We start from the raw sequence: 16,630 nt of genomic DNA on the forward strand, positions 1-16,630 counted from the left end.
ATAAAATTAAAAAAATAAGTAAAAAATTATTTTAAAAAAAGATTAATCTGAAAAATACTTTCCTCTTGAATTAATCTCAGACTACATCTAAGGTGCAGGTTCAGTTTCAATCCCTTCCTCTACATCCTCACCCAGCTCCATTTAAAGAGGGGGTTAAATTTAAGATGATCCAGTTTTAATTGCAACGACTGGAAGTTACTTATAAATATTTTATGAAAAGAGAGCATAATGCTGAAAACATGAAATTTTATGTTCAATTAAGTTGAACTCAGGCTTGCCCTTTCTTGATGCTTATAAACAAAGGAAGGCTGAATCTGAGAATGGAACACATTCTAAATGATGTCACCCAAACATTTGTTTTGTCTCTAACAGAATATATGAAAATTGCTGCTTCATACTGGATCAAAATTATAATTGTGTGTTAGTAATAAAAATGTAACATACTTCAGAGTTTTCTCTTTATTGTTGAGAATAATTTTTTTTGTTTTTTTTGGGTTTTTTTTGTTTTTTTTTTTCCTGTAGCACTGAGCATCCCTGATGAGTGCTGATGAATGATGAAAAGAGCTGACGTTTCTAATCAGTGGAACACAGGAAAGATGATCTGTGATTCTAAATTAAAGCTCCAATAAAGATTACGATGTGAAAAAAATGTCAGGGGATTGTCAGCCCAACACATGCTTTAAGGAGATAGACAGGGAACCATTTCCCGATGCCACTGAAGATAGAAAGTGATGGCATTTCTCCACCTCGAGGAAAATGGATATTCTAAAAGCACAAAGAAAATGGCTCATGTAGCACTTTGTTTCACTTTAACCAAGATGCCTCCTTAGTAATCAGATTAACAGCCAACATAGGTACAAATGGGTGTGCTAATGTTCACCTCAGTTAGACAGAAAGGTTAAGTGGGCTCTAGGATGTCTCATCTAGAGGCTTTGCTTTGTCAGTGGTAAAGTTTCATGACAGTAAAGCTGAACTTCATGCTCATTTTTCAGTTTTTATAAAGTGGGGATTCATGGGTTAATAGAGGCGCAGGACTGGGTCATCAAGGAACAACATTCTTGACATACATTTATAAAGGAAGTGCAGCATTCAGGTCAATTCTAAAAACATGGATACTTGATGCCTTGGGAGGAAAGACAGTGAAGGAAAGTAAAACCAAACAAATCATTTATTAGGGGAACTAAAATGAAAATTTTGTCTTTTTATAGAAAGGAGTCCCAATTTAGATCATCCTAAGGAGTTCTGTGAGAGGAATAAATATTTAGTAACGTCAATGATTACACATTCTAAAAAAATGCTACCAACCATAAAGGGTTAGAAGAAAGATTCAGAATAGAGATTTATTTTAATTAATAGTTAATGGCATTTGAATATTTGAGAGGATAAAGAATAAAACACCTAGCTTGAGACAAAAATGGAAGAAACTTGTAGGAGACAAAACACTCTGATTAGAGAACCTGGCAACTTCCTTGAAACTGTTACGTAGAGGGGAACACACAAGTCAGCAGGACAGGCAGAGTAGTTAGAAAGAAAACTCTCCAGAGTGTTCCATCACTTGTTATATCATAGAAGGGATGATTTCAAAGTGCTGCATAATTGAAGATCTTGTATGAATCATTACTATTCTTTGTTATTATTATTATTACTGTTAGAAATGGGAGGAGGAGGAGCAATAATAGTAGTAATTTTCCTCCTCACTGTGTCATGAAGTTCAAGCTGTATGCATGTTCTCTAAATATTTGAAATATTCCAGGGAACATTTCAATGATGCTTGTGCATACCTACTGAGAAACTAAGATTCTGTAAGTCGTGTCATAAATATTCTATATTCAGACTAAGCTGAAATATATTTATCACCATGATAATTCACAGTAATGTCTTGGAGATGATATTTTTTAAGGATTAAAAGAATATAGTGGGCTTCCCTGGTGGCGCAGTGGTTGAGAATCCGCCTGCCGATGCGGGGGACACGGGTTCGTGCCCCGGTCCGGGAAGATCCCGCATGCCGCCGAGCGGCTGGGCCCATGAGCCATGGCCGCTGAGCCTGCGCGTCCGGAGCCTGTGCCCCGCAACGGGAGAGGCCACAACAGTGAGAGGCCCGCGTACCGCAAAACAACAACAACAACAACAACAACAAAAGAATATAGTTATACTGCCAAATATTTCAAAATTAGTCTTATTTCATCTGAATTCAATGCACATTTATTGGGCACTTACTGTGTTCCTGGTCCTATGACATGCAAGCAATTAAAAAACAAACAAGCCCCACCCCCAAGGTTCATAAGCAGTCTTTGTCCTGAAGGAGCTTAAAGTCTCATTATTTTGATGTAGCATTTTACTCTGTTCAATAGGAATTGTTGTATACAGTACTGAATTTTAATAGGACTTGCTCAATAAGCAATAGGAACCTGTATTTTGAAACTTAATTTTACCTTATAGACTAGCTGACAAACTATGGCCAAATCCAACCTGTCCCCTGTTCTTATAAGTAAATTTTATTGGAACATATCCACACTCATTTGTTTACATATTACCTATAACTCCAATGGCAGAGCTGAAGCGTGACAGAGACACATGTGGCTTGTAAAGGCTAACATATTCACTATCTTCTCCTTTATGGAAAAAGCTTGCCAATCCCCGTTATAGAAAATACACAAACAGGGAATTGCCGTTAAAAATCTAACTTTCGTGGAGACTGGGAAATACAGCTTGTTAAAGACACTTTTATCCTGTAAAACCAGTATTTTTTATAGGATAGTGTTTGTAGAGAGATATTTTTCTACTTAGAATTTGTAAAAATCTCTATTTCTCAACATACTGTCTGGCTGAAATCAAACCACTAAAGGATCATGCAGTTTGGGCAGACAGGGCAGCAGATGTCACCATCCTTTATTTACTCACATGGCACAGGGGGCAACTCCATCTCCTTGAGACACACAGGGTTCTTTTTCCTCAAGTTCTGGACACTCCTTCTCACTGCCAATAGGAAACTGCCTGATGAGCCGCGTCCTCACATGGGTGCCTTTAGGGGATGCCATATCATGGCACGTTTTTGAGCAGGGGCTCCACTCAGACCACTCTGACACCTGGCACTCCTTGGTGATCACACAGGCCTGGAAGGTCAGCGGCAGCTTCTCTTGTTGGCAAAAGCTGCAAAAGAGCATTAATATTCTCATCACAGACTCATAGGCGGGCATGAACTTTGTCTTCTACACTCCAGAGTGAAATCAGCTTGGACATTTTTATTTCTACTTGGAGGAACAATTCCAATTTCATTAAAAATATATCAACATTTATGATGTGTAAAAGCTGTTAGACTCAAAGCTAACATTTGCATTTCCTCCTATTTTGTAAGAGTTGTTAAACCATTCATAGGAAATAGAAAATAAAGCGATTATGCAAAATTAGCTGAAACTAAGTTTACCATATTGTTCATTTTACTCATTCCAGATCTGTTTTAATTTAGAAAATGAGGAACCAAGATCTGTTAATATATGATCATTTCCATTCTGTTTAGTGATTTAAATAAGCATGCCTGGGTAACTAATACAATATTGAACAGAAAAAGTAATTTAATTTATGCTTAACATTATTTTTAATACTGTTTGAAACTTTAGCTGTCAATTACAATGTACGCTTATTCAAATACATCAACTTTTCCAGTTCATACTTTAATGATACTTTAATGATACTTTAATCATACTTTAATATATGAGTATATTAATTAAATACATCGTAAGCATTAGAAATATAAATCTATTTAAGCTATATTACTGTAGAGATATCCTCTAAATAGATCTCTAATTCATCAGTAAAGTATTTATGCTTAAATTCTTACCTATTTAATCCTCCTTGAATTAGAGGGATGTTGAATTCTAAATTGTAATGTCTACATACGAAGATGAACATGATGTTACAAATGTCATCAACTAGGGGCATATGCACTTTGAGGGGTTTTCCTGGAATGGGATGGCCTTGTGCCGATCCTTAGTTGAACTCTTGCCCATTTGCAGTAACTAGTAGCTCATGTTTACAAGACACAGGAGGCATGTTGCCACGATAGGGCATCTGTTGCAACGGGAGAGTTCATTGATAATTCTGCCTCATCATTCAGGTGCTATATTTAACTATGATAGTCAACCATACAGAGAGGCAGGTCCATTTTAATATAACAACTCACATACAATCTTTTTAATTCTACTGGCATGTGTACGAAAATTGCATTCCTAGGAGACAATAAGAGCTCAATACGTCAAAGTCAATTTGTCTGAGCTGAGAGGTCTGGGCAGGAGAATCATCTGAGAGTGGCAGTAAAAGGGCCCTGTAAGTCAGCTCTGTTCTTCTTATAACAACAGAGAGGACCAGAATCCCAGTTTTACTCAAATGGCATATATTGAGTGTTAATGATGCCTTAGGCACAACACTAACCTTCGAACAAAACTTTCTCTGTGATGAACAAGTTTTCACTCTAACACTTGTGAGTTTATCCATGAAAATCAGGCAAAATAATGACCAAACGATGACCTCTATAACTCCTTTTTTACAGAACTCTCCATGTTAATTTCCTCTTAGATACATTTCTAATCCTTCATGAGATTGTATTCATATACATATATGCATATGTTATCCTCTGTGTATTACTTAAAGTCCATATTCTACGTAGAGGCAGAGAATTAACAATCCCTTTTAATCTTTTGTGGAGAATTTGACCATCAGTTAAATACCTCCAGTTACAGTTACCTGGTAACCTGATGAAACCTGAAATATCGACTATTTTACTAGATAATATTATTTATGATACAATGATGAATTTTGATAAATTCCATTTGCTCTGGAGAAACTAAAACTACCTGGTAGGCAGCCACAGCTTTGGGCTTGCCTGAATGTGTCAGCTCTTGGAATAGGGATTGTTTTTTTCTGTGGACTTTGCAGGCTATGACTACGGGATCACTTCAAGAGATATCGGCGCCTGTGGGGCCTGAGACTTTTAAGCCAAGGCAACTCTTGGACTTGCCGGATGTTGAATTATCTTCTTCCATCTGAACTGTGCTGCATGGATATCTAGAAGAATTACCACCAGATGAGGAATGACTGTTGCTACAATGATGACAAGTTCTTTATCTTTCTAAGTAGACATGCCAGACGGCAGTCTTGTGTGTCTTGTGTATCTGAAAGTCTGCACAGCCTGTTTAAAACTTAATTCATATTACCTCATTTAATGCTCCCAATAATTCTTTTATGTGGGTACGATTATCATTTCCATTTTACAGGGAAGGAGTCTCTGAAAGGTTAGGGAATGTGTTTAAGACCATATAGGAATGTGTAAGTAGGGAACTGAAATTTGAACTTGTATTTTCTAAAATCAGAGCCCATTTCCTTAATCACTTTGCCCTACTGCTTCTCACAGTTTAAACTGACTGTAAAACTCAGTTTGTTAGAGCAACTGCTGTAGCTGAGGCCAGTGCCAAGGTTACTGGCACATTGTGAATCCAGTAGTTTCACTATTTCACAGCCCCAGGATTTGTACCACCCTAGCACTTAGCAAATGTGCTACTTGTTCTAAGGAGGACTTAGTAATTATGGAAAAGTCAAAACAAATACGTTTTCCTGATACATGTTAACAATTTTTAATACAGGTTCTACATATGAGAAATCAGCAGCATAAATATGAGAACAGTATTAAGTTATATGATTATACAGTTATTAATATATGTGATGTATAAAACATACCTATTTATCTGTCTATCTATAGTTTGATTCTCCTTTAATTTTCCAATACCATTATTTCAGCAAATGTGAATCAAGTAACTCTACATATTGGGCTTTAGCAGTACAAAGACAAGATCATAGTAATTAAATTGGAAGCATATAATGCTGCTTGGAGAGGCACAGAAGGCTATATGAAGTAGTACATTATTACGAAGTTTTCATATTGAGTGAAGGTAATCAATGGAAATATGAAATAAAAGTCTTTTCTTTGTTTGTTGGTGGGTGGGGGAAATACGAATTTTTCCTTGGCCTCAGTGTAAGGAGTTTTAGTTGAGCAGTGGAAATAAGAGTGGAATTGAAGCCTAGGTCAGATCAAGGGCAGTTATGTAGATCCAGAAAAGCACCTCCTGTGAGTGAGAGAACCATTCAACATTGTGGAGCATAAAGTACATGATATTTGTATTTTATGTAAATTCCAATAGTAGGCTGCAGGACAGAATAACAGGGTATAAGATCAGAAGCAGGCTAACTATGATGATAATGATGATGATGATTACGACATTAATATTTATAGTAAATATATATTGAGTGCTTACTATGTGCCAGACACTGCTCAGGCTGAGTGAGGTATGATTATGAACATGAGATTAATCATCATTGAATGTCTAGTGTGAGCCATGTACTGTATTAAATTTTACTTAGAGTATCTCATGTAATCCTTAAAACTATTCTGTAAGATGGAGATCCATCTTTTTTTTTAAGATAAGGAAATGGAATCTAAATGTCTCACTGAAGTCTAGATAAAATAGCAGAACTAGGAGTCTAACTAGATCTTTCTGCTTATGACGCTTATCAAAGTATGAACAAAGGCAATGGCAATAGAAATTAAAAGGGGTTACAAACTATAAAAAGGGGAGTTAGAAACTATACAACCTGATGGATAGTTGAAGGGGTTAAAAGAGAGGAAGGAGTCATTAAATAACTTGCAAGTTTCTAGCTTTGGCAATCTGGTGAGCATCACTGCAATTCTTCGAAATGGAGAACATGGAATAAAAAGCAAGTTTCTGGCAGTTGATAATTGAGTTCAACATTATTATCTTGATTTGATATGGACACATCCAGTACATATCCAACACGCAGAAATGTCTAGTAAACAGATCCAGAATTAAGGATCAGGGTTTAGTTGAAAGTTCTGGATGGCTTGTATACTTCTAAAAACCATGAGCATAACAGAGCTCAAAGCCAACACCACAGGAGTAGCTGAGTGCTCACACACTGGGGCTCATTTTAGGCCTGAATAATTCACACGTGGCCTTACAGCAGACTTTGGTAGGTCCATGAACACTGTGATGCATATTAATTTCATTTTGTAATTGTTCGTGAGACTAAATAGGATCACCAAATCACCCATGCTTACTAAATTATTCAGCGGCCACCCTCAACCATTTTCTCCTTTATTCTGGCCATGCAAAAAGGTGACACTAGAGAGCTTACAGGAACTACCCATTTTGGTTCACTATGGTCTTCCTGAGAACATGCTTCTGTGGAGGTCAAAGGCATAGGCTACGCTTCTGCAAGGGCAGCCTGGTAGAAGATGGGATGTCACTGTGACAGTTTCCTTTTCATTTATGTGGTATATTCAGGATAGCACAGATGCCTAAGCCTGATAGAACAAAAGTTTGGCTTTGAGACAAAAGCAGATATTACTCAATCACCTTGTATCAGACACAGAGGAATAAGACTAAAAAAAAAAAAATGAAAAAGTGGTGAGCAGGAGCTTCAAGATGGCGGAAGAGTAAGACGCGGAGAACATCCTCCTCCCCACAACTACATCAGAAATACATCTAAACGTGGAACAACTCCTACAGAACACCTACTGAACGCTGTCACAAGACCTCAGACCTCCCAAAAGGCAAGAAACTCTCCACGTACCTGGGTAGGGCAAAAGAAAAAAAGAAAACACAGAGACAAAAGAATAGGAACGGGACCCGCACCAGTGGGAGGGAGCTGTGAAGGAGGAAACGTTTCCACACACTAGAAACCCCTTCACTGACGGAGACTATGGGTGGGCAGGGAGGAAGCTTCAGAGCCACGGAGGAGAGTGCAGCAACAGGGTTGAGGGCAAAACGGAGACATTCCCGCACAGGGGATTGGCGCTGACCAGCACTCACCAGCCCGAGTGAGCTCACCCGCTGGGGCGAGCGGGGGCTGGGAGCTGAGGCTCGGGCTTTGGTCGGACCCCAGGGAGAGGACTGGGGTTTGCTGCGTGAACACAGCCTGAAGGGGCTAGTGTGCCACAGGCAGCCGGGAGGGAGTCCGGGAAAAGTCTGGAGCTGCCGAAGAGGCAAGAGACTTTTCCTTCCCTCTGTTTCCTGGTGCTCGAGGAGAGGGGATTAAGTGCGCCGCTTAAAGGAGCTCCAGAGACGGGCGCGAGCTGCGGCTATCAGCGCGGACCCCAGAGACGGGCATGAGACGCTAAGGCTGCTGCTGCCGCCACCGAGAAGCCTGTGTGCAAGCACAGGTCACTCTCCACACCTCGCCTCCCGGGAGCCTGTGCAGCCCGCCACTGGCAGGGTCCCGTGATCCAGGGACAACTTCCCCGAGAGAACACATGGCGCGCCTCAGGCTGGTGCAACGTCACACCTGCTTCTGCCACCACAGGCTCGCCCTGCATCCGTACCCCTCCCTCCCCCCGGCCTGAGTGAGCCAGAGCCCCTGAATCAGCTGCTCCTTTCACCCCATCCTGTCTGAGCGGGAACAGATGCCCTCAGGCGACCTACACACAGAGGCAGGTCCAAATCCAAAGCTGAACCCCAGGAGCTGTGCGAACAAAAAGAGAAAGGGAAATCTCTCCCAGCAGCCTCAGGAGCAGCGGATTAAATCTCCACAATCAACTTGAGGTACCCTGCATCTGTGGAATACTTGAATAAACAACGCATCATCCCAAATTGAGGAGGTTGACTTTGGAAGTAAAGATACATATATTTTTTTCCCTTTTTCTATTTTGTGAGTGTGTACGTGTATGCTTCTGTGCATGATTTTGTCTGTATAGCTTTGCTTTTACCATTTGTCCTAGTGTTCTGTCTGTCCGTTTTTTTTTTTTTTTCTTTTTTTTTTTACTGTACTTTTTAGCACTTGTTATGATTGGTGAATTTGTTTTTTGGTTTGGTTATTCTCTTCTTTTTTTAATTAAAAATTTCTTTTGATAATTATTTTTTATTTTAATAACTATTTTATTTTATCTTTTTCTTTCTTTCTTTCTCCCCTTTATTCTGAGCCGTGTGGATGACAAGCTCTTGGTGCTCCAACCAGGCATCAGGACTGTGCCTATGAGGTGGGAGAGCCAAGTTCAGGACACTGGTCCACCAGAGGGCTCCCAGCTCCATGTAATATGAAACGGCAAAAATCTCCCAGAGATCTCCATCTCAACACTAAGACCCAGCTCCACTCAAGAACCAGCAAGCTACAGTGCTGGAAACTGTATGCCAAACAACTGGCAAGACAGGAACACAACCCCAGCCATTAGTAGAGAGGCTGCCTAAACTCATAATAAGGTCACAGACAGGCCAAAACACACCACCAGACATGGACCTGCCCACCAGAAAGACAAGATCCTGCCTCATCCACCAGAACACAGGCATCAGTCCCCTACACGAGGAAGCCTACACAACCCACTGAACCAACCTTAGCCAGGGGCAGACACCAAAAACAACGGTAACTACGAACCAGGAGCCTGCAAAAGGCAGACCCCAAACACAGTAAATTATGCAAAATGAGAAGACAGAGAAACATGCAGCAGATTAAGGAGCAAGGTAAAAACCCACCAGACCTAACAAATGAAAAGGAAATAGGCAGTCTACCTGAAAAAGAATCCAGAATAATGATAGTAAAGATGATCCAAAATCTTGCAAATAGGATGCAGAAAATACAAGAAATGTTTAACAAGGACCTAGAAGAAATAAAGAGAAAACAAATAATGATGAACAATACAATAAATGAAATTAAAAATTCTCTAGAAGGGATCAATAGCAGAATAACTGAGGCAGAAGTATAGATGAGTGATCAGAAGATAAAATAGTGGAAATAACAACCACAGAGCAGAATAAAGAAAAAAGAATTGAGGACAGTCTAGGGACCTCTTGGACAATATTAAATGCACCAACATTCGAATTATACAGGTCCCAGAAGAAGAAGAGAAAAACAAAGGGACTAAGAAAATATTTGAAGAGATTATAGTTGAAAAATTCCCAAATATGGGAAAGGAAATAGTTAATCAACTCCCAGAAGCACAGAGAGTCCCATACAGGATAAATCCAAGGAGAAACATGCCAAGACACATATTAATCAAACTGTCAAAAATTAAATACAAAGAAAAAATATTAAAAGCAGCAAGGGAAAAACAACACACAAGGGAATCCCCATAAGGTTAACAGCTGGTCTTTCAGCAGAAACTCTACAAGCCAGAAGGGAGTGGCAGGACATATTTAAAGTGATGAAGGAAAAAAACCTACAACCAAGATTACTCTACTCAGCAAGGATCTCATTCAGATTTGATGGAGAAATTAAAACCTTTACAGACAAGCAAAAGCTAAAAGAATTCAGCACCACCAAACCAGCTTTACAACAAATGCTAAAGGAACTTCACTAGGCAGGAAACACAAGTGAAGGAAAAGACCTACAATAACAAACCCCAAACAATTAAGAAAATGGGAATAGGAACATACATAGCGATAATTACCTTAAATTAAATGGATTAAATGCTCCAACCAAAGACATGGATTGGCTGAATGGATACAAAAACAAGACCCATATATATGCTGTCTACAAGACACCCAGTTCAGACCTAGGGACACATAAAAACTGAAAGTGAAGGGATGGAGAAAGATATTCCATGCAAATGGAAATCAAAAGAAAGCTGGAGTAGCAATTCTCGTATCAGACAAAATAGACTTTAAAACAAAGACTATTACAAGAGACAAAGAAGGACACTACATAAATATCAAGGGATCAACCCAAGAAGAAGATATAACAATTGTAAATATTTATGCACCCAACATAGGAGCACCTCAATACATAAGGCAAATATTAACGGCCCAAAAAGGGGAAATCGACAGTAACACAATCATAGTAGGGGACTTTAACACCCAACTTTCACCAATGGACAAATCATCCAAAATGAAAATAAATAAGGAAACACAAGCTTTAAATGATACATTAATCAAGATAGACTTAATTGATATTTATAGGACATTGCATCCAAAAACAACAGAATACACTTTCTTCTCAGGTGATCATGGAACATTCTCCAGAACAGATCATATCTTGGGTCACAAATCAAGCCTTGGTAAACTTAAGAATATTGAAATCGTATCAAGTATCTTTTCTGACCACAACGCTATGAGACTAGGTATCAATTAGAGGAAAAGAAATCTGTAAAAAATAGAAACACATGGAAGCTAAACAACACACTACTTAATAACCAAGAGATCAATGAAGAAATCAAAGACAAAATCAAAAAATATCTAGAAACAAATGATAATGAAAACACGACGACCCAAAACCTATGGGATGCAGCAAAATTAGTTCTAAGAGGGAATTTTATAGTAATACAATCTTACCTTAAGAGACAAGAAACATCTCAAATAAACAACCTAACCTTGCACCTAAAGCAATTAGAGAAAGAAGAACAAAAAAACCCCAAAGTTAGAAGAAGGAAAGAAATCATAAAGATCAGATCAGAAATAAATGAAAAAGAGATGAAGGAAATGACAGCAAAGATCGATAAAACTAAAAGTTGGTTCTTTGAGAAGATAAACAAAATTGATAAACCATTAGCCAGACTCATCAAGAAAAAAAGGGAGAAAACTCAAATCAATAGAATTATAAATGAAAAAGGAGAAGTAACAACAGACACTGCAGAAATACAAAGGATCATGAGAGATTACTGCAACCAACTCTATACCAATAAAATGGACCACCTGGAAGAAACGGAAAAATTCTTAGAAATGCACAACCTTCCGAGACTGGACCAGGAAGAAATAGAAAATATGAACAGACCAATCACAAGCACTGAAATTGAAACTGTAATTAAAAATATTTCAACAAACAAAAGCCCAGGACCAGATGGCTTCACAGGCGAATTCTATCAAACATTAAGAGAAGAGCTAACACCTATCCTTCTCAAACTCTTCCAAAAGATAGCATAGGGAGGAACACTGCCATACGTATTCTATGAGGCCACCATCACCCTGATACCAAAACCAGACAAAGACGTCACAAAGAAAGAAACCTACAGGGCAATATCACTGATGAACATAGATGCAAAAATCCTCAACAAAATACTAGCAAACAGAATCCAACAGCACATTAAAAGGATCATACACCACGATCAAGTGGGGTTTATTCCAGGAATGCAAGGATTCTTCAATATATGCAAATCAATCAACGTGATACACCATATCAACAAATTGAAGGAGAAAAACCATATGATCATCTCAATAGATGCAGAGAATGCTTTTGACAAAATTCAACACCCATTTATAATAAAAACCCTGCAGAAAGTAGGCATAGAGGGAACTTTCCTCAACATAATAAGGGCCATATATGACAAACCCACAGCCAACATTGTCCTCAGTGGTGAAAAACTGAAACCATTTCTACTAAGATCAGGAACAAGACAAGGGTGCCCAACCTCACCACTATTATTCAACATAATTTTGGAAATTTTAGCCACAGCAATCAGAGACAAAAAAGAAATAAAAGGAATCCAAATTGGAAAAGAAGTAAAGCTGTCACTGTTTGAAGCTGACATGATACTATACATAGAGAATCCTAAAGATGCCACCAGAAAACTGCTAGAGCTAATCAATGAATTTGGTAAAGTAGCAGGATACAAAATTAATGCACAGAAATCTCTTGCATTCCTATACACTAATGATGAAAAATCTGAAAGTGAAATTAAGAAAACACTCCCAGTTACCACTGCAACGAAAAGAATAAAATATCTAGGAATAAACCTACCTAAGAAGACAAAAGACCTGTATGCAGAAAATTATAAGACACGGATGAAAGAAATTAAAGATGATACAAATAGATGGAGAGATATACCATGTTCTTGGATTGGAAGAATCAACATTGTGAAAATCACGATACTACCCAAAGCAATCTACAGATTCAATGCAACCCCTATCAAACCACCACTGGCATTTTTCACAGAACTAGAACAAAAAAATTTCACAATTTGTATGGAAACACAAAATACCCTGAATAGCCAAAGCAATCTTGAGAAAGAAAAACAGAGCTGGAGGAATCAGGCTCCCTGATTTCAGACTATACTACAAAGCTACAGTAATCAAGACAGTATCGTACTGGCACAAAAAAAGAAATAAAGATCAATGGAACAGGATGGAAAGCCCAGAGATAAACCCATGCTTATATGGTCACCTTATCTTTGATAAAGGAGGCAAGATTATATAATGGAGAAAAGACAACCTCTTCAATAAGTGGTGCTGGGAAAACTGGACAGCTACATGTAAAAGAATGAAATTAGAACACTCCTTAACACCATACACAAAAATAAACTCAAAATGGATTAAAGACCTAAATGTAAGGCCAGACAGTATCAAACTTTCAGAGGAAAACAGGCAGAACTCTCTATGACATAAATCACAGCAAGATCCTTTTTGACTAACCTCCTAGAGAAATGGAAATAAAAACAAAAATAAACAAATGGGACCTAATGAAATGTAAACGTTTTTGCACAGCAAAGGAAACCGTAAACAAGACGAAAAGACAGAATGAGAGAATATATTTGCAAATGAAGCAACTGAAAAAGGATTAATCTCCAAAATTTACAAGGAGCTCATGCAGCTCAGTATCAGAAAAATAAACAACCCAATCCAAAAATGGGCAGAAGACGTAAATAGACATTTCTCCAAAGAAGATATACAGGATATACAGATTGCCATAAAACGCATGAAAGAATGCTCAACATCATTAATCATTAGAGAAATGTAAATCAAAACTACTATGAGATCTCATCTTACACCAGTCAGAATGGCCACCATCAAAAAATCTACAGACAATAAATGCTGGAGAGGGTGTGGAGAAAAGCGAACATTCTTGCACTCTTGGTGGAATGTAAATTGATACAGCCACTACGGAGAACAGTATGGAGGTTCCTTAAAAAACTAAAATAGAACTACCATACAACCCAGCAATCCCACTACTGGGAATATACCCTGAGAAAACCATAATTCAAAAAGAGTCATGTACCACAATGTTCACTGCAACTCTATTTACAATAGCCAGGACATGGAAGCAACCTAAGTATCTATCAACAGATGACTGGATAAAGAAGAAGTGGCACATACATACAATGGAATATTACTCAGCCATAAAAGGAAACGAAATGAGTTATTTGTAGTGAGATGGATGGATCTCGAGCCTGTCATACAGGGTGAAATAAGTCAGAAAGAGAAAAACCAATATCGTATGCTAACATACATACATGGAATCTAAAAAAAAAAAAAAAAAAAAAAAAACGGTCAGAACCTGGGGCAAGACAGGAATAAAGATGCAGACCTACTAGAGAATGGACTTGATGACACGGGAAGGGGGAAGGGTAAGCTGGGACAAAGTGAGAGAATGGCATGGGCATATATACACTACCAAATGTAAAATAGATAGCTAGTGGGAAGCAGCTGCATAACACAGGGAGATCAGCTCGGTGCTTTGTGACCACCTAGAGGGGTGGGGTAGGGAGGGTGGGAGGGAGGGAGACCCAAAGGGAAGAGATATGGGGTCATATGTATATGTAGAACTGATTCACTTTGTTATAAAGCAGAAACTAACACACCATTGTAAAGCAATTATACTCCAATAACGATGTTAAAAATAAATAAATAAATATGTTAAAAAGAAGAAAAAAAACACATGGAGAGCAAACTTTAATATTTGTCTTTAAAGAGACTTCATTTTAAAAGTTGACAGAGCACAAACACTTTTGACAGTTACTTTTAAACTCTGATTACCCAATGTATCTAACATTTTTTATTTTAGGGTAAGGTAAAACTGATAAACTGTAGATTACATTTTGTTTCTTTTTTGATAATTTAAGTTATACTACACAAAAATAAAGTGCTGTTTCAAAACTTTTTTCCTAAAATTACTTCTGTAGTCCATTTAATAATCATAACACCTGACAAAAATATACCTTCTTTCCGAAGGTAGCCTAATTAACCTCCCCAAATACCATTATCATTCTTTAGCTTCTTAAATAGAAACTTTGCAGGACTCTCATTTCCTTAAGATCAAATCCAAACTTTCCTTTCTGGTAACTGAAGCTCTCTATAATCTGCCACAGCTTCCACGGCCCTCTCTCTGGTCATCACTCAGCCACAATTAATTTTCAGTCTTCCTCCCCAGTAGCCTGCAATTCTGTGCAGTCTCCTTACTGTCTCCAGAAAACAGGGGCCTGCTTCTATCTACCCACTTTCGTCTACACTATTTGCCATGTGGAATCCTATCTCACATCTTTTCTCTGTGTCTCTGTGAAGCGAACTCACTCCGGACCTAGGTGGTATGGTTGAAGCTCAGGAAAAGTCTCGAAATGTGGCCTGAACCATCCCTCCCCAAACAGCACCATCTGACAATTTTTCCTTCTCATGGAAAGCAGATGAAATAGTAGACTGAAAATACAATGTCGTAAGTTATTGGCCAGTAGTGTGTGTCCCTAATGGTATGAACATATATACACTACCAAATGTAACATAGATAGCTAGTGGGAAGCAGCCGCATAGCACAGGGAGATCAGCTCGGTGTTCTGTGACCACCCAGAGGGGTGGGATAGGGAGCGTGGGAGGGAGACACAAGAGGGAGTTGATATGGGGATATATGTGTATGTATAGCTGATTCACTCTGTTATAAAGCAGAAACTAACACACATTGTAAAGCAATTATACTCCAAAAAAGATGTTAAAAAGAAATGTGTATCCCTTACAAATAGGTAGGCTGAATATACGCATTGAGGTGGCCCAAAAGTGACATCTGTAAATCCCCCATTTGAAGTATCTTTGCTTAGAATAGACTTCTTTAATTCCTTTCTTTCTCGTGTCTCCTCTTTACTGATAAACAGATAAATAGATATCGATATATGAAAAAAAAAAAAAAGCTTTTTCTCTTTTTGTTCTAATAAGGCAAAAGAGAAAAAAGATGTCATAGTAGTTATGCTTGGAAATCACCATAGGTCCACTGTTTCTAATCCAGGGAAAGTAATAAAAGCGATCAGAATAGTTTCTCATCATCTTGCTGAAGCCTAACATCTGTAGTCAGGAGCTCTGGAGGTGGAAGTTATTCCTGAAGGCTTAGTCTGACCTAGAATTTTGCTACTAAAAGTTTGGTCTGTGGACGAACACCATGGCAATTAACTGGAAGCTTGTTAGACGTGCAGAGTCTCAGACCCCCAGGTTACACTACTGAGTCAGAATCTGTATTTTAACAACCTTCCCAGGTGATCCATAAGCACAATGAAATTTGAGATCACTGGTGGAGAGCTAACTCTCTCGACTACTCAAAAAATAGAAGCCATCCACTATTTACAGTTGGTTAATCAATCTTTAACAGTATAGCCTTTCTTCCGGCAGACAACAGAAACCGAGTAGATCACACAAACTGTGATTTATTACCAGATATTAGGTGGTTTATAAAATAACTGGATAGGCTGAAGGAGAAGGCTTCTAAGAACAACTGCAGCCCTCAGAATCACACAGCCATTTCTCTGACCCATACAGCTGCTTTTGCGGCTGCAGGAAACCACACTTCGGGCACAAACTTCCCTGTGAAATGGGTGCTTTTCTCTCTTCCTCCTGACCTGAGTTCAGAATCTAAGCCCAGCTCTAGCATGCTGCTGGAATCTAAATCA

The 16,630-nt window shown here is 38.5% G+C and overlaps 1 protein-coding gene across 1 annotated transcript in view; it reads right to left on the reverse strand.

The window, feature by feature from the left end:
- The window catches only part of THSD7A (thrombospondin type 1 domain containing 7A), a 456,022-nt gene that overhangs the window by 202,320 nt on the left and 237,072 nt on the right, over positions 1 to 16,630 (reverse strand). Inside the window, exon 3 of the mRNA XM_059074016.2 lies at positions 2,902 to 3,150. Within this exon, the coding sequence (XP_058929999.1) occupies positions 2,902 to 3,150 (249 nt within the window). The remainder of the gene's footprint in view (positions 1 to 2,901; positions 3,151 to 16,630) is intronic.

The sequence above is a fragment of the Kogia breviceps genome, chromosome 9 (genome assembly GCF_026419965.1).
Source record: "Kogia breviceps isolate mKogBre1 chromosome 9, mKogBre1 haplotype 1, whole genome shotgun sequence".
Lineage (NCBI taxonomy): Eukaryota > Metazoa > Chordata > Mammalia > Artiodactyla > Physeteridae > Kogia > Kogia breviceps.